Source organism: Cervus canadensis, chromosome 22 (genome assembly GCF_019320065.1).
Source record: "Cervus canadensis isolate Bull #8, Minnesota chromosome 22, ASM1932006v1, whole genome shotgun sequence".
NCBI lineage: Eukaryota > Metazoa > Chordata > Mammalia > Artiodactyla > Cervidae > Cervus > Cervus canadensis.
The window spans coordinates 9,814,061-9,835,699 of NC_057407.1; the positions used below are offsets into that span (position 1 = coordinate 9,814,061).

Genomic DNA, 21,639 nt, shown 5'->3' on the forward strand with positions numbered 1-21,639 from the left:
AGGCATTATTATTAGAGGTCAGAATTTTTCTCCTGTGCACATGCTCTGGCTGCATTTGTGGTTTTGTTCTGTTGTCTCTGAAGAACAACTCACTATCTTGGTATCAACAGATGAGGGCCAGTTTGGGCTGGCTCTGCAGTTACAAGGCCACAAACTAAACAAATGTGAATGGGAGCTCAGGGTGTTATATGTTTAGGTCATTTTGAGCTGAACAGATACTCAGAAAGAGGCATAACTACCGGGAGAGGGTCAGGCAGTTTCAGCCCTTGATTCATCTTCCTCTTTTTTAAATAAAGACTTTCTTTTGTAACAGGGCCTCGGGATGGCCCTGCTGCATGTCCTGGCAGAGGGAGAAACCCTGGGAGAGGAGCCTGGGTTCCCACAAAGGAAAGAGTGAATTCCACTGCAGACAAAGTGCTAGAGTATTCATGCTTGGCTAGGTAAGGCCAGCCAAGAAATGGGGGCTTAAGCTCCCAGCCCTAAGGCAATGAGGTTAGTAGGAAAGGTGTCCCACGCTGACAATTACACAGGACACACACGGAGTTCTGCTCACATTTGGCACTTTATTCATAAGGAGCTGTGGTCTGGGAAAGGGGAGGCTGGGAGACAGGACCAGTGCCCACCTCAGGGGATTTTCCTGGACATCAGGCATTCCTTCACGTAGGTTTAGAAGGAACACCTTCATGGGTAAAATCCCCGGAGAGCAGCGCTGACCGCCAAGCAGCAAGGGTAGGAGGGGCACCCTAGGCAGAGGCCCCCTGGGACAGCAGGGTTTCGATGTCAGGCTCGATGTCGATCGTCAGAAAGCGGCGGCTGTACCTGCGCACGGGCACACCGTCTGGGCCCACCAGGAACTTCTCGAAGTTCCAGGAGACGTCGTTGCGGCACACCGGGGACCAGGTGATGAACTTAGGGTCGTTCATGAGAGCAGTGGCGTCGTCACTGGGCGTAGGCAGAGCTTCCCGAAGGAAGGCGAAGAGCGGATGCGCCTTCTCGCCATTCACCTCGCACTTCTCGAAGAGCATGAAATTGGGCTCGAACCCGCCGCCTGGTCGGACATACTTCAGGCAATTCAGGATCTCCTCGTTCTTGGCGTTTTCCTGCGAGAGGGGAGAGCAGCTGGGAACCAGGGCTGCGAGAGGGAAGGGAAGCCTTCTAACCGCAAACCTGGAGTTTTCCATGTGTCACTGGACTGTGACCTTTCTTGCCTAACTCCAGGGTGGATTTGAATCTCAGCCGGGAAAAGCGTCGGAGGGCTGCGAGCCGAAGGCCCGCCTCTCCGCGCCCTGGGGCCTGGCGGAGCACTAGCGGGCGCTCCTAACCCGGGTCGCACGCCCACCCCCGCTCCGCGCGGTTAGGCGCACCTGATGCCCAAACTGGTTGCACGGGAAGCCGAGCACGACCAGGCCCCGGGGTCCGAGGCGCCGCTGCAGGTCATTCATCTGGGTGTAGTCCCGCACCGTTGTGCCTCAGAGCGATGCTACGTTCTCAATGAGCAGCACCTTGCCCCGCAGGGAGGCCAGGTGGAAGGGCTCCCCGCCGGCCAGAGGGCGCGCGGAGAAGGCGTACACCGTGCGCGGGGCCGCCGCCGCAAGGGCGGCCGAGAGCTGAGCAGCGCACATGGTGTGGGTATCCGAGTGGAGAATAGAGAGCCGCGGACTTTAAGGACAAGGGGGTCGGAGCGCCTGCTTTTAAAAGGCGGGCGACCGGGGGTCACGTGGTGCAGGCACTTTTCCGGCCGCGGCTCCTCCCCGCCTGGGTCCCGCCTCATCCGGCCTCCGGCCTCCAGCTGCGGGCCCGCGGGGCGGGAGGGTGCGGCCGGGCCGGATGCGGACACCGCCCAGACCGTGCGGAGGCGCCGGCGCGTTGGGTCCGGCCCTGGGAGTGCAGCGCCCGCACTGCGGTAGTTGAGCGAATGATTCCCGCCCAGGGCCCAGACGGGCTCCGGATTCTTTCTCAATGGTTCTTCAGGGATTGGACCTGGCCCCGGGAGGGTGACCAGCAACAGGAGCGTGCGTTGTCTGTGGCTGCACAGCCCGCCCCGCCTGGGCCGTATCACTACTCCTGGAGAACGAACCCTATTGGCAGGCGCGGGGACGGTGCAGTTGGCGGCAGCTGCCAACGCAGTCAGGGAGCTTTGAAGGTTAAACTGGAGGAGGGTGGGCAATGCTGCCGAGGAGGCAGGCAGTCAGTCAGGGATGGACTGCAAAAGCCAGCTTTCTCATATCTCTGCACTCTGGCGCTGCCCTAGACTGCTCTCATCCTAGCCTCCGGTTTCCCACCTACTGACACCCCCAGCACAGCACTGCCTTTACACAGGGTTTCTGGGGTCACTGTTCAGGCCCTGCTCCAGACTCCTGGAGGGGAGGAGCCCAAAAGCATGCAGGGCCAAGGGGACTCAAGTGGGTTTCAGACCATCCTCATACCTAGTCAACTTCATCTGGAGCTCAGGCTTGCCAGTAAAAGACACGGAGAATGGACAGGTAGTAAGAAGAGGAAAATATCACACTCCCGAGATTTGTCTGGGAGAATGAATGCTTGGAATACCTACTCCTCGGTAGGCTGTATTCCCTACTCCACCCCACTCTGAACTTGAATGTGACAAAATACTCATTTCCACCTCCTTGGCAGAAGTCAGGTTAGTGCCGGTTTTGGGGAGTGGGTGGGCAAGCTGGTACTTTGCCCCCTGAAGGAAAGGTGAGCTAGGCAGAATTCATTCCCCCATTCCCAGCCCTGGAGAGAGCAACACAAACACCAGGATACAGGAAGTTTAGAAAACTGCCTTTATTCTATTAGTTGGAAAAATTAACTGGTACAGAAAAAAAGTTTAGTCAGCTGGAGAGGAGAGAGAAACTGAGGGCCGCCCAAGAGAACTGGCAGCTCCTCTGGGAGGGAACCTGGGTACAGTGAGAAGAAACAGCACTGTGAACTAGAGCCAGACCCTGCAGTCCGGGTGAGACAGGTTATGCCACCTTCCGAGTGTCCAAGTGCCTCAGGCAGAAGACTGAATTCCTATTTACTTAGCCCAGCTCTGGGGAAGGGGGTACTGGAGTATGTGGGGCTGAAATGGGGGGACATGGCCATCTTTTATCCGAGAAACTGACAAAACGGGAATTTAAAAAATCAATTTTCCATCTGACTTTATTTTCAAATACACTTTCTTTAAAAAAAAAAAAAAAAAACCAATACACTTTCTGTGAAGATGACAAATATCAGTATTAGGAAATCCAATTATACAAAAAATACTACATCTAGTCTGGGGTAGATATATTTATTTTTGGTAACATACATTAAGCGGCACTAATTACACAGTAACTATAAGGTAACTAACATGAAACCACAGAACTGTAACTTTACCACAGCTGCGTGGACTTGGGCCTTTCTGGCTGAGCACATATTCAAAAAACTGGATAGCCACCCAGAGCTATGCCAATGAAATCTGTTAAAAGGAGTAAAGCTCTGAAGTGGTGACTCACCAGAGTACCTTGCAGCTGATAAGATGACAGACAGGACATGTTAGTTATAAAGTAGTTACAGCCTAATTCACAAAAGTTACCAACGGTTTCTCTTTCTAGAAAGAAGCAAGAAGTTAAGAAATTCCTTGAATTAGCGCCTGGTGTGTCAGGTGGGAGTGCAGAGGAGGGCTGTTAGAGCAGTGTCAGAAGGACCCTGGTGGGTCAGGTGGGTTGGACATCATTAATAATCATGGTTGCCTTCTAAATACTGGTAGCAAGATGACTTCTGATTTGTAATCTTAGGTAAATTATAGATAAATGAAAAAGGCCAGTAATCATACACTAAGATTAATAAACAGCACTTCAAAATTAACCGCATGAGGGCTGTGCTTGCAGCAGGGGTTTCACAAGACAAGGCACCCAGATTTTTTCTTCCCACGTCTGGCTTGCAGAGCAGCTCTCGTGGCCATTTCAAAAACCTCCCTCACTCCATCTTTGGTCTTTGCTGAACACTCCATGTACCCAAAAGCACCAATCCTGTTTGCCATATCTCTGCCTTCTTCGGGTTTTACTGGCTCCTAGCAAAGAGAAGAGAGTACTTTTAGTTAACAGTGTTACATACATATAATAAGTAGGTATAGAGTATTTAAACTCTGCTAAAAGACTTCAGAAGCCAAGGTGTCACCCCCAGCACTTTTAAAAGGCATTAATTAGGGCTCTCTGTTTGGACTCCCAAGGCTTCCTGATCCTTCAGTTGCCACCAATTTATCTCTAGCCTCACACATACAAAGGTAATAACTGGACAGGGAGACCGAGAGCCTGACAAAGCTCCTGCATCTGACACTGACTACTGCTGTGCCGGTCCCTTCTCAGGAAGGCAATCTGCACGAGAGAGGTCCCACCTTACAGGCTAGGGAGCCTTAGGGACCCTCTGTGCAGGCCCCAGTCAATGAGGGCCAGAGGGACAGAGAGAGGCTTCTGGGAGTCTCTCTGAAACAGCCTGGCCTACGAGGGTTTCTGCCTCGCTCCCTCAATCTCCAATCGTGGGTCCTGGGTTCCCGAATGCTACAGAAGACAGAGCTCTGCCCCAGACCATACCTGCTTCATCTTGGCTAGCTCCCGCCTTGTGTGCTCATCGTTTCGAAGATCCTTCTTGTTCCCAACCAGGATGATGGGCACGTTGGGACAGAAATGCTTGACTTCCGGAGTCCATTTTTCTGGGATGTTTTCTGAAAGAAGCAAAATGCACATAATTTGGGGATACATATAATTCTACCTTGAAGAATCTCCAGAAGCTCTAGTTAAATTGCAAAGAAACTTCAGAATCATGCTGGACATATAATGGAATTTCACTAGTTTCAAAACCACGAAAAAGGCAAAATCTAACCCCCCTTCTCTGAAGCACAGAATCACCAGCTTTTCTCAGTCATACCAAGGAGCTCAGCTCCCCTGGAGGTGGCGCCAGGTGAAGGATACAGAGGAGCGAAGGATTCAGAAGGGGTGGCTCCACAATGGTACCCCCTGCCCCACCAGCCGGCCATCCACGTCACTGTTGGGTGATTCTGACCACAGCTTACAGGAGTCCCCATTCTGTGGCTACAGCTAGCCCAGGGTTCACACACTTTATCTACACCTTACTCATGGGCCCTCAGGATGACCTACCCTTGGGTTACTGGAATTTCAAAGGGCTTCAGTGGCTTCTGAAAATGAATCATAACCAGTTGTAGCTTCTTGCCAATACTGTAGTAATTTAGATAAGGTGTCCTGGGTTCAACCTCCCACACCCACCACCTTGAGCATCTCAGAGTCAGGGATGACGTTATACAGTGGAGATAACTGTAAGACCTCACATGAGGTTATTCTGATTCAATGCGTACACCATACTTAGTATGATGATCATTTAAATGGTACCAATCATAATCTGACACTATGTTTTAGGCGTAAACTGTTCACTCTCTGACTTCAAGACCAAAAGGCAGGAGTTAAAATATGGAAAGATGCCCTGCCTCTGGCTAGAAGGTAGAGAAATTACATGAATAAGGTCCGAAAACTCAATTCAATGCTCCACTCCTCAGCCCACAAGACAGATACTTTCCTCCTTTGCTATAGCAGCTACAGCCAATCACTAATGTGACAACTTAAAACTCAAAGCCTTATTCTAGAACAAAGGGGTTCCTTAAGAACTGCAGAGCAATAAAGACACAAGGCCCAGCATATCTGACACTGAAGCCCAGCAGCCTCAGCACTCAATCTTGCTCTTGGCTCTGCACCCTGCGGTCAGTTTTCAGTGAAGCTGCAACAGTGAGCACTTTAAAGAGTAGGTGAGATCACATCTCTCCTGTGTTCAAACCATCCGAGAGTTCCCATCTCTCTCATGATCAAAGGAGGGGCCCGCACCACTAGCCACATGGCTCTGCAACCCCCGCTCTCCACACGGCACACTGGACTCCTTCCTTCTGCCTGGGAGTCTTTTGTTGGCCTCCCTCACCTCTGCTCAGAGGTCTCCTTTTCACTGAGGCTCCTGACCAGCAGCATGTGGTCATCTTCAAACACTCCATTCTGCCATAGCCTATTCCATATCCATCACCATGAATGCTATTTGTAACCTTTCCTGCTATCAGAGTTAGGTTTTTGCTCTTCTGTCTCCATCTAGAATATAGGTTCTATAAGTAGGTGCTCAATAATTATTTGCTAAACATACAAAATTATTACTCTAATAGTCTCCCCACCTTCAGAATCCAGGACATGTAAAATAAAATGAATTGCCTCTCTTATGTTCACTTTTCATGAATAATTTTAAATTTTAATTTTTTTACCTTTTAATTCAGTGATGGCAATCACCTATAATTGCTCCTACCCTCAAAGTAATCTGATCATATCAGGACACATCACTTTATATAGATTTACAATGGAGTGCTTTGGATGTCCTTGTGAATTCCATTAAGCTAGAGAAAAGGAATTCTTTTTTTTTTTTTTTTTTTGAGAAAAGGAATTCTTATCTAGACCCAGAGCCTACTTTTGTAAGTCAAGTTTTACTGGAACAGAGCCAAGCTCATTCATGGATTTATTTTTTATGACTGCTTTTGTGCCACAACAGTATAGCTGAGTAGTTATGGCAAATTCAGGAAATGCAACAGAGAACACATGGCTAACAAGCCTAAACTATTTACTATTTGGCCTTTTACACAGGATTGGCCAGCAACAGGGCTGAAACCTGCACACCAACATTCTTTTTTTTTCACACCAACATTCTGATTGCTGATCAAACTTGTTATTCTACACCCAGACTCTGGGCCATGGTCTAATATCCAACCATACATAAAAAGCAAATTCCAACATTTGGTTGACATTGTGAAGTGAAGTGATGTCGCTCAGTCGTGTCCGACTCTTTGCGACCCCATGGACTGTAGCCTATCAGGCTCCTCCCTCCATGGGATTCTCCAGGCAAGCAAACTGGAGTGGGTTGCCATTTCCTTCTCCAGGGGATCTTCCCGACTCGACCCCAGGTCTCCTGCACTGCAGGCAGATGCTTTAATCTCTGAGCTACCAGGGAAGCCCCTATAACTTTTCATTTTCTTGATATAAACTTCTGAGTTCCCAAGACACATTTTACTGGTGCAAACTACCAGTGGAATTCTCTGCTACTCCCTAGCCAAAATAAGAGAACTTTTAAAAGGCCCTTGGCAAAATTAAGGTAACTCAGGTCAGCAAAGGGGCCCTACCTACCTGTGATACTCCTGCCAAGACCACGAGTGACGGCACAGCATCAGCCCACCCCGCCCTCCGGTGTAGCTGTACTCCAGAGAGGGAGCTCAACCTCTCCTTGCTTTTTCTACCTCTGCGTTCCTGCCTAGAACCTGCCCTCTGAGTGAGGGGATAGCAAAAAACAAGTCACAGTAAATAGACAAGAGGTCAAAAACTGAAGATTTCCTTGAGACCAGGAGATACAGTGTTCAAAGAAAAAGTAAGACAGAGTAAGAGTAATATTTCGCTCTGAAGGTATTCTTGTCCCTAAAGGATTACACCCTGGATGAGGTGGCAAAGGATGCAGTCCTCATTCCTACAGGATTTAGGCAAAGTTCATCATGTGTGTGTTTGAAGGGAAGGTGTCCATTTTCTCTCTAAAGCTCAGCCTCAAAGGCCTTCAGAGAGTCCCACCAAAGGAAGCCAGATTAATTTGAAAACTGAAACTAAAACACAACCGTTGAACCAAAGTGAGACAATGGCAGGCAGCACCCACAGTCTCAGTCCTGGGAAGTATCACACATGTGGCTCCATCTCAACTTGGTTCCTTGGGCTGCATGACACTGAGCAAACGGTTCTAAGTCTCAGAGCACCCCTCAGTATTGTCATTTACCTGAGTACAAGCAGGACACACAAGGGTCACTCCAACCCTAACTCCCCAGGACTACAGCCCAGGCCAGCAGCCAGGTCTCAACTGTCATTTGTGTTAATAATGACAGTATCTTTGCCCCATCCACTGCCCTGTTAAAACAGAGCACCACAGAACCAAGCAAGAAGTTTTATCATCTTTAGTACAAACCGAAAGCAAGTTCTGTTTCAGGCCCTGGTGCTCTGTTTTGCAGAATAAGAGGTCAGCATCATTCACACATTTTTTTTTTTTTCTTTGAAGGAAAAAGCAGCTTCTGTAACATGTGACCAACTTAGCTAGTGTAATGGTCAGGTTCAACTCTCTCCACTAGATAAGGGGCTTTATAAAAGGGCTAAAACAGGGCTTTAAAAACACCACTAGGAATCAGCAAATCATCAGTCTAGATGTTGGGAGGCAGCAGGCTCAATATCAAGTACTGAAAAAAGATGTGGACACCCAAAAAAGCCTTCCCCAAATCTCAGTCCAGAAAACAGCTTTGGGGAATGCCCTGGAGATCCAGTGGTTAGGACTCTGTGCTTTCACTGCTGAGGGCACAGGTTCAATGCCCTGGTCAGAGCATGCTGCAAGCCCACCTCCCACCCCTGTCCCCCTTAAAAAAAGAAAGGGGGGCAAAAAATAGCTTTCTGTTTGGAACCCACCTACTTTACAAGGTGAACATGGCAGCTGAAAAGGGATTCAGGGCTCAGGGTCTACAGTCCTGAGACTCTAGGACTTTGGCCACTTATGATCTCCTTCTCTGAAACTCATGTCTGCTTTTCAGCCACTTGATGTCCAGAAAGGATCTGAGAAACCAAAAACTGACCACCACACAGGCAGTGACAAATGTGCGGCCACAGCGCTACTCACCTAAACTGTCAGGGCTGTCAATGGAGAAACACATCAGTATAACGTCGGTATCCGGGTAGGAGAGAGGCCTCAAGCGATCATAATCTTCCTGCCCAGCTGTGTCCCACAAAGCCAACTCTACCTATGACAGGAAAAATGAACATAAGAGTGCAGGTTAATCCCACTACTTACTTTCAGAAGACGTGAAACCACTGTACCTTCAAATGATAGACTGTCCACATAGTAAAATACAAAAATGGTCAGTTTTATTAGTCAAAAGTAATTTTGTAGCTTGTAAGTACTTAATCACAAATAACATTCTACAGAAGAAAGAAAGTGAATGAACCATAGACAACATCCCACCAGATATACAAGGCAAGACAGGGAAAAACCACAATAAGTAACTTTTCTTAATACAGTCTCACTCAACCATTTCCTTACCTTATCTCATCACTCTGCTCCAGTGAGGAAACAAGGTTGTATTTGAATTGATGGATGAGAAAAGATACCATCCTGGGTGTTGGGCAAGGTCTGAGCTGACAGGAAGGCCTATGGCTCTGCTTTTACTGCTCAAAAAAATGTCTGAATGGCTGAATGAAAGCATCATTCAGGTAGGGGGGTACTCCTTTCACCTTGGGAATCTGTTCACTTTCCAGTGGGAGGAGGGCAAACAGACACCTGGACTTAGATAGGACTCCACCACCCCCATGCCTGTCAGGCACTGTAGTCAGCCCAGTCACTTCTTACAATCACAGTGGTTTTTAGCCCTTGTGGCCCAAGGAGTTCTCCCTCCAATGCCTTGAGTAGCCTTCTCCTCCTAACACCTTCAGAGCCCATATTTCAGTATCTAAATATTATTCCTACCTTAAAGTTGATGGCTAATTATTTATTCCACCTTCAACCTCTGCCCCAGGATGTGTCACTCACAACTTCCACAAGTCCCACTGTGCCTCTGTCACGCACATTACCATCAGCCTGGTACAGGAATCCATAACATATTGATGCCCAACCCTCACAACTGGTCTGACCTCAGGATGCTACAGCTCATTCTCTCACAAACGCCACTCCCCTGGCACCCCCACACCTCATGAGCATTCAGTCAGACAGAAGAGCTAACTCTGTCTCCTGATAAATGATTCCAGGGTGCCAGGCCTGTCTCACGTCAGGGCCTTTCCATTTTTGGCAGACCTATTCCCTGGCCCATAACCACCTAGAATCCTGGATGGTTCCTTGGGCTCTGTGGGTGCCTACTCTTAAGAGAACATTTGCAGGAGGCGCCCTCTCTCACCCTGGGGTACTGACTTGCTCTGAGGTAGGTAGCTAGGATGTGATACCCTCTTCCAGATCAAGTACCCTTTTCTCAGGGTTTCTCTCCCTGGTTGAAGGGCTTTCATTTTACCAGGGTCAGGCAGAGCAAGAAAGATACTCACTCATCATTCCTCAAGGTTTGTAAGTCAAAATCCCCATGTTTCTTAAGGTTAAGAAGATCCTGGTCATTTCAAGACCCCAAGGCAAAGATGATGCTTCCAAGAGGACAGAACAGCCAACAGTACCCCCCAAACATACACTGCCACAGGTGGAAAAGACTTTTCCAACTGATGACTGCAGACACGTAGCAACCAACAGCTGTCATTCTCTAAATGAGAAGATAAACCCAGCAATATACATTCAGTACGCCTTTGAGAAATGTGCTATGAAAACACCAACCTAAACCTGTTTCCTTCAAGCCACTGGGTCTTTCTGTGTGTGTGTGTCTGTGTTTGTGTCTATCTATCTAAATTGGGTGAGAGGTCTGGTATGTGACAGCAGGCCCAAATTTTCCCCAGCTTGTCAGATAAAACCAATCTTCCTATGAAGCCCACAGAAACCTGTACCCAAGCACCCACTCAGAGGACTGACTGAAAGTTGAATTGGCAACACTATACTGATGGGCCACCTGCAGGGTATAAGACCCAAAGTTCTCTTGGGCAGGAATTCATTGTGGTTTTCTTCACCCATTCGTGACCAGAAGGGTGCCGTGGGATTCCTGATGGCCTGAGCATCCCCTGTGGCCCACATGGCTACTGGGTAAACCATAAGAGGGGGTGCTGAGTATGCTCTTGTTCAGTCCAATTTGTCAAGTGCTTTGGTGCTTCCAAATGCCTTCAGTCACTTCATAGACCCTTGCTGTCAACTGTAAAATGGCTTAAACCACTTTACAAATCAAAGTGGCTCAAAGATTAGACAGCTTACTCATGGTCAGAGAAGTATCAAAGCACCCTGTAATGAATCCTAGAATTCGAAGCAGCTGGCCTAATGTGCTTTCCACACACAGTCCCACAAAATGAGGTTAGGTAGTACTGGGACAGAAAGGGACAGCAGGAAAGCAAGAATAGGAGAAGGAAGAAAGGAGACAGAATTGTGGAAGCCAATAAATTAGGTGCTAGCAGCATGAGACATGTGACTGAATGCCTAAGAGGACGCAGTGTGTTGGAAAACAGCCCGTTGTTCTACTTTTCTTTTCAGCTAACCCATTTGCAATGAGAATTTCATTTCTCTTCAAAAGATGGACAGGAATCTGGATATTATTTTGACAGCAAAAGGGGGAGAGACAATTCTAATTTCAGCGGTTTTTCCCCAGTCTTGCTGGTGGGCTTTCAGGGCAGACAGGAGGAAACACTGTCCTCACCACCAGTGAGAAGTAACTGAAGCAAACACAACAGCCTGTTTATGTTAAAGTCAAAAGACATTAAAAAAAAAAAAAAAAACCCAAAAACCTAAATGTGAGCAGGCTTAAATGTCACATTGTTGGTGGCACAGAGCCGTACAACCTTTGAGAAGCATCATCAATAAGAACACATTGACCTAGTAATCTCAAACTTCAGCACTTAATGAAATACTATGACAGATAAAAAAAGCATATCCATACAAAGGTTCATTTCAGTATTAACCATTTGGCAACAAACTAAATTTCAAATATAAATAAAGCTGGAAAGAACAAGTATTTTAAGGCTTCCCCATGTGACATACGCATGAATGTGGACATAATCTAGATCATAATAATTTAAAATGAATAAAATTGAACTAAGCAAGAGACTTCCAGGAAAACATCTACTTCTGCTTTATTGACTGTGCCAAAGCCTTTGACTGTGTGGATCAGAAGAAACTGTGGAAAATTCTTAAAGAGATGGGACCACTAGACCACCCGAGCTGCCTGCTGAGAAATCCGCATGCAGGTCAGGAAGCAACAGTTCGAACTGGACATGGAACAACAGACTGGTTCCAAATAGGGAAAGGAGTACACCAAGGCTGTATATTGTTACCCTGCTTATTTAACTTATATGCAGAGTACATCATGAGAAACGCTGTGCTGGAAGAAGCACAAGCTGGAATCAAGATTGCCGGGGAAAATATCAATAACCTCAGATATGCAGATGACACCACCTTATGGCAGAAAAGTAAAGAACTAAAGAGCCTCTTGATGAAGTGAAAGAGGAGAGTGAAAAAGTAGGCTTAAGGCTGAACATTCAGAAAACTAAGATCATGGCATCCGGTCCCATCACTTCACGGCAAATAGATGAGGAAGCAATGGAAAGAACGGGAGACTTTCTTTTTGGGGCTCCAAAATCACTGCAGATGGCAACTACAGCCACGAAATTAAAAGACGCCTGCTCCTTGGAAGAAAAGCTACGACCAACCTAGACAGAATATTAAAAACCAACAAAGGTCTGTCTAGTCAAAGCTATGGTTTTCCAGTAGTCATGTATGGATGTGAGAGTTGGACTATAAAGAAAGCTGAGCACCAAAGAATTGATGCTTTTGAACTGTGGTGTTGCAGAAGACTCTTCAGATTCCTTTGGACTGCAAGGAGATCCAAACTGTCCATCCTGAAGGAAATCAGTCCTGAATATTCATTGGGAAGACTGATGCTGAAGCTGAAATTCCAATACTTTGGCCACCTGATGTGAAGAACTGACTAATTTGAAAACACCCTGATGCTGGGAAAGACTGAAGGTGGCAGAAGGGGATGACAGAGGATGAAATGGTTGAATGGCATCACCAACACAACAGAAATGAGTTTGAGTAAACTCCAGGAGTTGGTGATGGACAGGGAAGTCTGGTGTGCTGCAGTCCACAGGGTTGCAAATAGTTGGACACGACAGAGCGACTGAACTGAACTGAAAAGGCGAGAAGAGAACAGATTTCTCATTTTAACTTTTTGTTATTGTTATATTATGCACTGAAGAGACAAAAAGGCCTAATTCAAGGCTCTATGAATAGCCTAACATAAAAAACAGTAGCAGTTGTTCTGAAAAGTATACTCACCTGCTTTCCATCCACTTCAATATCTGCCACATAGTTCTCAAACACCGTAGGGACATACACCTCTGGGAACTGGTCCTTGCTAAAGACAATGAGCAAGCAAGTCTTGCCACAGGCTCCATCTCCAACAATCACCAGTTTCTTCCGGATGGCAGCCATTGCTGAAACAAGACAAAAATGTTGTCTAAATGCACAAGAATCCATAATAGCTTTAATCTATAGCACACATTTTCTGCCCATGGGGCACAAGCCTCTATTAGCACACTAAAAATATAAGATAAAACGCTAGTAACACCTTTCCATGTGGCATCAAAAAGTCATACCAAAACCCCATAACTATTATACTTGACGGTGAAAATATTTAAAGTTTTCCCTTAAGAACAGGAACAAAACAAGAAAGTCCACTCTTGCCACTTCTAAGGAGGTTCTGGCAATTAGGCAGAAGACAACATAAAAGACATCCAGACTGAAAAAGAAGAAGTAAAATTATTTTAATTTGCAGATGACATAAACTTTTTTGTGGGAAACTCACTTAAAAACCCAAATGAAATCCAGTAAAAAGCTATTAGAACTAACAAATTCAGCAAGGTTACAGGATACAAGATTAACATATAAAATCAATTGTATTTCTATACCCTAGTAATGAACAAACTGAAACTGAAATTAAGAAAGCAATTTCACTTACAACAGCATCAAAAAGAATAAAACATGAATAAATTTAACAAAAAAGCAAGAAACATACTCTGAAAACGTTAAAAAAAATATAGAGAAATAAAAGATCTAAATAAATGGGAAGACATTCATGTTTAAGGACTAAAGGCCAATACTGTTAAATGGCAATATCCTCCAAATTAATCTACAGACTCAACTCAATCCCTATCAAAATCTCAGCCAGCTTCTTTGCAGAAACTGACAACTGATCAGAAAATGCACATGGAAATTCAATGGACTCAGAACAGCCAAAGCAATCTTGAAAATGAAGAGCAAAGTTAAAGGTCTCAGCAAAGTTAAAGGACTCACATTTCCTGATGTCAAAACTTACTATAAAGGTACACTAATCAAGGCAGTGTTGCACTGTTATAAAGATATAAATAATTCCCTGGTGGCTCAGACAGTAAAGAGCACCTGCAATGCAGGAGACCCAGGTTTGATCCCTGGGACGGAAGATCCTCTGGAGAAGGGAATGATTACCCACTCCAGTATTCTTGCCTAGAGAATTCATGGATGGAGGAGCCTGGCAGGCTAGAGTCCATGGGATCCCAAAGAGACATGACTGAGCGACTAACACTTTCACAGATCAATAGAGTAGATCTGAGAATCCAGAAATAAGTCCTCCCATTTAGGGTCAAGTAAATTTTCAAAGAGGATGCCAAGACAATCCAATGGAGAAAAAAACAGCCTTTTCAACAAATGGCGCTGAGACAACTGAACAGATAATATGCAAAAGAAGAAAGTTAGAACGCTACCTCACATCACATACAAAATTAACTCACAATGGATTACAGACCCAAATGTAAGAGCTAAAACTACAAGATATTTTTTAAAATGCAGTAAAATATACAGAAAACTTGCCATTTAAATAATTTGTAAGTAAATACTTTAGTGGCATTACATATATTCAACACTGTTGTACGATTATCACCATCATCCATTTCCAGAACTTTTTTCACCTTCTAAAACTGAAATTCTATATTCATTAAACAATTAATGCCCCATCTCCCCTACTTCCACTGTTGGCAACCATCATTCCACTTTCTACCTTTATGAATTTTACTGCTCTAACTACCTCATGTGAGTGGAATCATACAGTATTTGTCATTTTGTGACTGGTTTATTGTGCTCAGCATGTCTTAGAGGTTTCCTCTCTTTGTAGCATGTATCAGAACTTCCTTTCTTTTTAGATTGAATACTATTCCATTGTATGTACTGATATATACCACATCTTATCTATCCATCTATCTGCAGACAGACACCTGGGTTGCTTCCACCTTTTGGCTAAAAAATACATTTCTCATAATGTATTGTGAATAGTGTATTCACAAATATATCTATTACCAAGAACCAAAGAAGAAAGATAAATTGGACTTCATAAAAAATTTTAAAGCTTTTGTGGTTCCAGAGATAGCATCAAGAAAATAAGAAGATAATCCACAGAATATGAGAAAATGATATGGGACCTATATCCAGAATATATAAAGAACTCCTAAAACTGAGTAACAAAAAAGCAGCTTAGGTTGGTGGTCTGACTCAGGATCTCTCACTGCAATCAAGGTTGATGCGGACCCACAATATGTAAAGAACTCGTACAACTCAATAATAACTAGATAGACAATCTGATTTAAAACCGGGCAAAGGATCTGACTATATCTATGACCCCAGCAATTCTACTCATAACTCCAAGAGAAATAAAAATGTGTTCACACAAAAAATTTAAATGAATGTTCACAGCAGCATTATTCATCATCATCAAAAAGTAGAAACAAACCAAATATCTAACAACTGATGAATGGACAAAGTGATTTATCTACACAATGGAATATTATTCAACAATAAAGTGGGGGGATACTAATACATGCTACAACATGGATGAACCCTGAAAACATTACAATTTGTGAAAGAAGCTAGTTACAAAGAAACACATGTTGTGTCATTCCATTTATATGAAATGTCCAGAATGGGCAAATGCAGAGATAGTAGACTGGTGACTACCAGGGGAAGGGAGCTGGAGGAGGGAGGAATAGGGAATGACTACCAAAAGAATAGTGAGGTTTTTTATAGGGTGATGAAATTTTTCCAAAATGATTCTCAGATGGTTGCATAACTCGATGAATATTCTATATACAACTGAATTGTAAACTTTTTAATGGGTGAATTGTAATGTGTGTGGATATTTACGAAAGCTGTTACCAAAAAAAAAAGAAAAAGCATGAGGACTCCCTACCTCCACTTGCCACAGCCTAGAGGTCAATCTGAACTCTCACCATTACCTCTTGGAACAGCACTCCAATTTTTAATTGTGCACTTTGCTGCCCAGCTATAAGACATTTCTTAGTTTCCCTTACACTAGATATAGCTTTAGCCCCTGAGATGTAATCAGCAGTATTCTGTGGGACTTCCAGAAAATCTTCCTTAAAGTTGGAAGTCCCTGCCCCTTCTTCATCTCCTTCCTCCTCCCTGCTGCTTAAACCTGGAGTCATGGCTGCTTTCTAACAATCATCCTAGAACATGAGTGCCACACCCTGGAGCTGAAGGAGTAAAGGGTGGAAGGCACCCAGATCCCAGGTATTTTGGAAGCCACCATCTCAGCCCAAGACTGCCTACTTCCATACTTCTTTTATGTGAATGAAAAATAACTGTCTTGTTTAAGGTAGTATTTTTCAGGTCCCCATTATCTACAGTCAAACTAATCCTCAACAATACATTCACTGACAAAATCATACTGTCTCAAGGGAACGTTTCTCAAACTGGTGACACAATCCATTGGGGTACATGAAGTAAACATTAGAAACTATTTTTTTTAGTCTGGAAAATGTAAGAAATTTAGCTTTAAAATTTAATGCACATAAACTCATAAGGTTCTGTAATGGGAAGGGCAGACGCTACTGTCACTCATTTGTGAGTTCTGAGAACATTCGTGGTGTAGTGCAGTGAGTATGTGGCTGGCTAAGAATATATATATATATATATCTAGTAATAGTTAAAGACTTATTTTCTGTGAAAAAGCAAAAGGAGGATTAAGGATAATACTACTAAAGAAAGCACAATAACCAGCATATACATAAAAGGGAAATGTGCTCAATACAATTCTTTAAATCATAGGACCACACAAGGAAAACAGTACTGTAGATAGACTAGCCCTTTGAACTCAGCACTTCTGACACCTATTCAGCTCCTATATCCCTCCCTCCATTTTTGTTTTTGATTCCTAATAAATATGGGACCCACTTCAAGGTCCTGTACTTGATTCACTTGGGTTTTGTCTTCCAACCAGACTGCAAATCACTTCAGAGCAAAGGAAATATCTTATATTTCTTCACAGCCCTATGTGGCTCCATACTTTAGTGGACATGTAGTAGAATTTAAGCAAGTGAATGGGTATGAAGCAAGTGGAAATGTATACCTTTTCTTTGAAACAGATCAGAGAGAGGAAGGTTAGTAGAGGAAAGCACAGACGTGGGGAGGAGATTCCTTGTTTTAAAATAGGCACCCTGCACTTATGGTAGACTGAAAGAAGGAGCCAGTAGACAGGAGAGATGAAAGGGGTGTGGGATACATATTAAGTAAAATCAAAAAACAAAACATTTTTTTAATGAGAGAGATAGACTATTTCATTTTCAGCCTCCTATGAAATAATCCAGGGCACAGACACTAATTTGCCTTTTTTTAAAAGTCTTTCCTCTATATTCAGTCTGACTGCTAACATCTTGCTAGGATTCACAAATCACTTTCTATTTTTTCTTATGCTCTCAAATTCATGTCACAATTTTACCTCCCAGGCCGATCTTGGTATTTGGTGTATGCCCAAAGTCCAGCAATGAGGACCTTATAGGATGCAAACAAAATGTATCTGTTATTCCCTGAATTATTAAAAAAGACTTCCATCTTTGAATACCATCCCTCCTAGAAAGTACTCAATTTTTAAGAAGTAATTCCTCTAAATCAAATACAGTTAAGGACACACAAAATGAAAATGCCAGGGAGCAACCAAAAAGGCTCTTGAATATTTCCCTTAGGGAATATTCTGCCCAGGAAAAATATAAAACCATTTAGTTTCTATTGATGATAAAGAAAAGAAATTACAAGTGATTATGGGACAAAATGAAAATGAAAGCCTATAATTACAAGGTGATTTCTGGGATGCTGGGAGTCTGGCAACACAACCAGAGTTGTTGACAAGATGTGAAAAGTACAAACATCAGAAAATGAAACTACTTTTTTTCCTGAAATGACCCAGAAATTTTTTTTTTACTCTAGTATCTTTCCTTTCCACGTTGTTATAATCCAGCATCTTTTCAAGTACATGGCTTGCCAGCTTGAGAAAGAAAATCACACTGAGCTCTCTCTGCAGTCTCTCTGCCAGATGTATTCTTTTCTAGACTCTGAATTGTTTCAGATATAATTCTTACAAGTTTTGAGTAGAGGTTTGTTTTTCCAGTAACAGTCAGCTGTAAGATATCTATTTAAGTCACCTGTAATAGCATGCAAGTGAGTGTATATTTCTTTAGAGGAGTTATGGGGATCTCTGCATCTCTTACAGGGTCTGGCAAAAGACAGAGGAAAGCAGTGTGCAAGTTACTCCTACTAAGTCTCTCCTGCCCAGGCCTAACCTTACAGCCTCCAGCACCTGTCAATTTATATAGTGTTGCCACCTGGGGTATCCCACACCCCCTTCATCTCTCCTGTCTACTGGCTCCTTCTTTCAGTCTACCATAAAGTGCAGGGTGCCTATTTTAAAACAAGGAATCTCCTCCCCACATCTGTGCTTTCCTCTACTAATCTTCCTCTCTCTGGTCTGTTTCAAAGAAAAGGTATACATCTTCACTTGCTTATGCTTAAATTCTACCAATGTGCATTCTGCCCAAACTTCTACTGAAACTTTCTCAAAAGTCACCAGTGACCTACCTTCACAAAATCCAGTCCTCATTCTCCTCGATATTTTTTTACCACCTTACGTTCCTACCCTTGGACCTCCCTGACAAAATATGCTAATGTGCTCATCTCTTAAGTCTTCCGTTTCCCCAGCTACAGCCTCCATATCTAACGATTCCCTTCAAGATTGTTTTTCCCCTTACCTTCCTAATACTCTACCTATCTCTCGGGGTTTCAGTTCTTCAAACATTACCTTTATGCACATGTTTCTCAAATCTCTATTCCTGATCCAGTCCTTGTTCTCAAACTCCTGACACACCGGACCTCTGTGCGATAATCCTAACGCCTGGGGCTTTGGACCACTCCTGGTTTTTTTTTTTTTTTTCACTCCTGGTTTTTATACATATCAGTTCAACCAATTTACCAGGCATCCTACCCTATGTGAGGGTTGTGGCAAGTTTTTTTTTTCCCTCTGTGGATGACTCATCCATTCCTGAGAAAAGTTCCTTCAGGACAGGGGCTATGGGACTGACTGGCCTATCCCTTGAAGCTGTATTCTCAGCTACATTAAAGTGGCAAGGACATGCTGAATGGAGTCCATGTACAGTGGAATAAAAGTCTAAAAAAGGGGCATGTTTCTCCTAAATACTGATGAAAAACCTGGAAAGGCTCAAAAAACTGAAATTCCAATCCAACTACCAAAGGTCAAGCACTAAAATACTGGAAAAGACTTCAGTGTGGAGTACTAACTGGACCTGGACATGTGCTACATACTCACAGTATTTCAATGTCATTCCTTTGAAAAATGGACTACACCAAAGTATGTCACCTGAAGCTATTTCTGCCTGTCTTACTAGGGATGTTTTCAGAGTCTCAACATTTCAGCTTCCCCTCTAGGTCTGATATACCGTGTATAATGTTTGCTATCTGCCTTTCAAAAGCCCCCTATTTTACCCTCCTATACTACTGGTGGGAATGTAAACTGATACAGCCACTATGGAGAACAGTATGGAGATTTCTTAAAAAACTAAAAACAGAGCTACATATGACCCTGCAATTCCACTCCTGGGCATCTATCTGGAAAAAAATATGATCCGAAAGGATACATGCACCTCAATGTTCATTGCAGCGCTGTTTATATTAAAAATAGCCAAGACGTGGAAGCAACTTTAATGTCCATCAACAGAGGAATGGATAAAGATGTGGTACATATATACAATGGACTATTACTCAGCCATTAAAAAGAATAATGCCATTTGCCACACCATGGATGGACCTAGGGTATATCATACTGAGTGAAGTAAGTGAGACCTAGAAAGAGAAATATCACATGACATCCCTTATATGCAGAATCCAAAAAGAAATGATACAAATGAACTTGCTTAAAAAACAGAAAGAGACTCACAGACTTAGAAAAGGAACATTATGGTTGCTGGCGGCGGGGGGGGGGGGGGGGGGGGAGTGGGGAGGAATAGTTAGGGATTTGGGGAAGGTCATGTACACACTGCTATATTTAGAATGAAAAACCAACAGGGACCTATCGCATGGCAGAGAGAACTATGCTCAACGTTATGTGCCAGCCTGGATGGGAGGGGGCTTGGGGGAGAATGAATACAGGTATGTGTATAGCCGAGTCCCCTCACTGTTCACCTGAAAGTACCACAACTTTGTTAATAGGCCATACCCCAGAACAAAATAAAAAGGTTATAAAAGTCTGGAAAAACAAAAACAAAAGCCCCCAATTTTAAGTACATACTTCCCACCACCATTGTATTGCAGTTGGATCCTTCACATCTGAAAACAGCCCTGTAAAATGCCATCAGAAAGGCAAGTAGCACCACAGCAAAGATACCTGCTGTTAGTGATTACTATTCACAGGGACAGTGTACCAAGTATATTGGGCCCAGCTCTGCCCTGTGATTTTCAAGGGCTCGAAGATTCCCAGGATGGGAACTATGACAGTATCAGTGGCTGCAGCAACCTCTCGACATCAACCACAACAATGACAAATTAAGGTAACCTTGACTTAGATGAAGATATTAAGAAGAGGTGGCAAGAATACATAGAAGAACTGTACAAAAAAGATCTTCATTGACCCAGATAACCACGATGGTATGATCACTCACCTAGAGCCAGACATCCTGGAATGCAAAGTCAAGTGGGCCTTAGGAAGCATCACTATGAACAAAGCTAGTGGAGGTGATGGAATTCCAGTAAAGCTCTTCCAAATTCTGAAAGATGATGCTGTGAAAGTGCTGCACTCAATATGCCAGCAAATCTGGAAAACTCAGCAGTGGCCACAGGACTGGAAAAGGTGTTTTCTTTCTAATCCCAAAGAAAGGCAATGCCAAAGAATGCTCAAACTACTGCCCAACTGCACTCATCTCACACACTATCAAAGTAACGCTCAAAATTCTCCAAGCCAGGCTTCAACCGTACGTGAACCGTGAACTTTCAGACGTTCAAACTCGATTTAGAAAAGGAAGAGGAACCAGAGATCAAATTGCCAACATCCACTGGATCACAGAAAAAGCAAGAGAGTTCCAGAAAAACACATACTTCTGCTTTATTGACTATGCCAAAGCCTTTGACTGTGTGGATCACAATAAACTATGGAAAATTTTTAAAGAGATGGGAATACCAGACCACCTGACCTGCCTCCTGAGAAATCTGTATGCAGGTCAGGAAGCAACAGTTCAAACTGGACATGGAACAACAGACTGTTTCCAAATTGGGAAAGGAGTATGTCAAGGCTGTATATTGTCACCCTGCTTATTTAACTTACATGCAGAGTATATCATGAGAAATGCTGGGCTGGATGAAGCACAACCTAGAATCAAGATTGCCAGGAGAAATATCAGATATGCAGATGACACTACCCTTATGGCAGAAAGTGAAGAACTAAAGAGCCTCTTCATGAAAGTGAAAGAGAGTGAAAAAGTTGGCTTAAAGCTCAACATTCAGAAAACTAAGATCATGGCATCCGGTCCCATCACTTCACGGCAAATAGATGGGAAAGCAATGGAAACAGCAAAGAGACTTTATTTTGGGGGGGCTCCAAAATCACTGCAGATG

General features: G+C 43.9%; 2 protein-coding genes across 3 annotated transcripts in view; both read right to left on the reverse strand.

Moving 5' to 3' along the window:
- Positions 1-543: 543 nt before the first annotated feature.
- GPX1 (glutathione peroxidase 1) lies at positions 544-1,714 on the reverse strand. The gene is made up of 2 exons (XM_043443238.1): positions 1,365-1,714; positions 544-1,100 (listed from the first exon to the last, which is right to left on the reverse strand). The coding sequence occupies exons 1-2, from the start codon at positions 1,620-1,622 to the stop codon at positions 744-746; spliced, it is 615 nt and encodes a 204-aa protein (XP_043299173.1). The 5' UTR covers positions 1,623-1,714; the 3' UTR covers positions 544-743.
- A 1,046-nt stretch (positions 1,715-2,760) lies between these two features.
- The window catches only part of RHOA (ras homolog family member A), a 47,243-nt gene continuing 28,364 nt past the window's right edge, over positions 2,761-21,639 (reverse strand). Inside the window, exons 3-6 of one of the 2 annotated variants that reach the window (XM_043443239.1) lie at positions 12,979-13,136; positions 8,695-8,815; positions 4,554-4,684; positions 2,761-4,033 (exon numbers count right to left, since the gene is read on the reverse strand). In XM_043443239.1, the coding sequence (XP_043299174.1) occupies positions 3,860-4,033; positions 4,554-4,684; positions 8,695-8,815; positions 12,979-13,134 (582 nt within the window). In that variant the 5' untranslated portion in view covers positions 13,135-13,136 and the 3' untranslated portion in view covers positions 2,761-3,859. Of the gene's footprint in view, positions 4,034-4,553; positions 4,685-8,694; positions 8,816-12,978; positions 13,139-21,639 lie in introns of those variants that run through there. The other variant, XM_043443240.1, reaches the window with a different exon arrangement.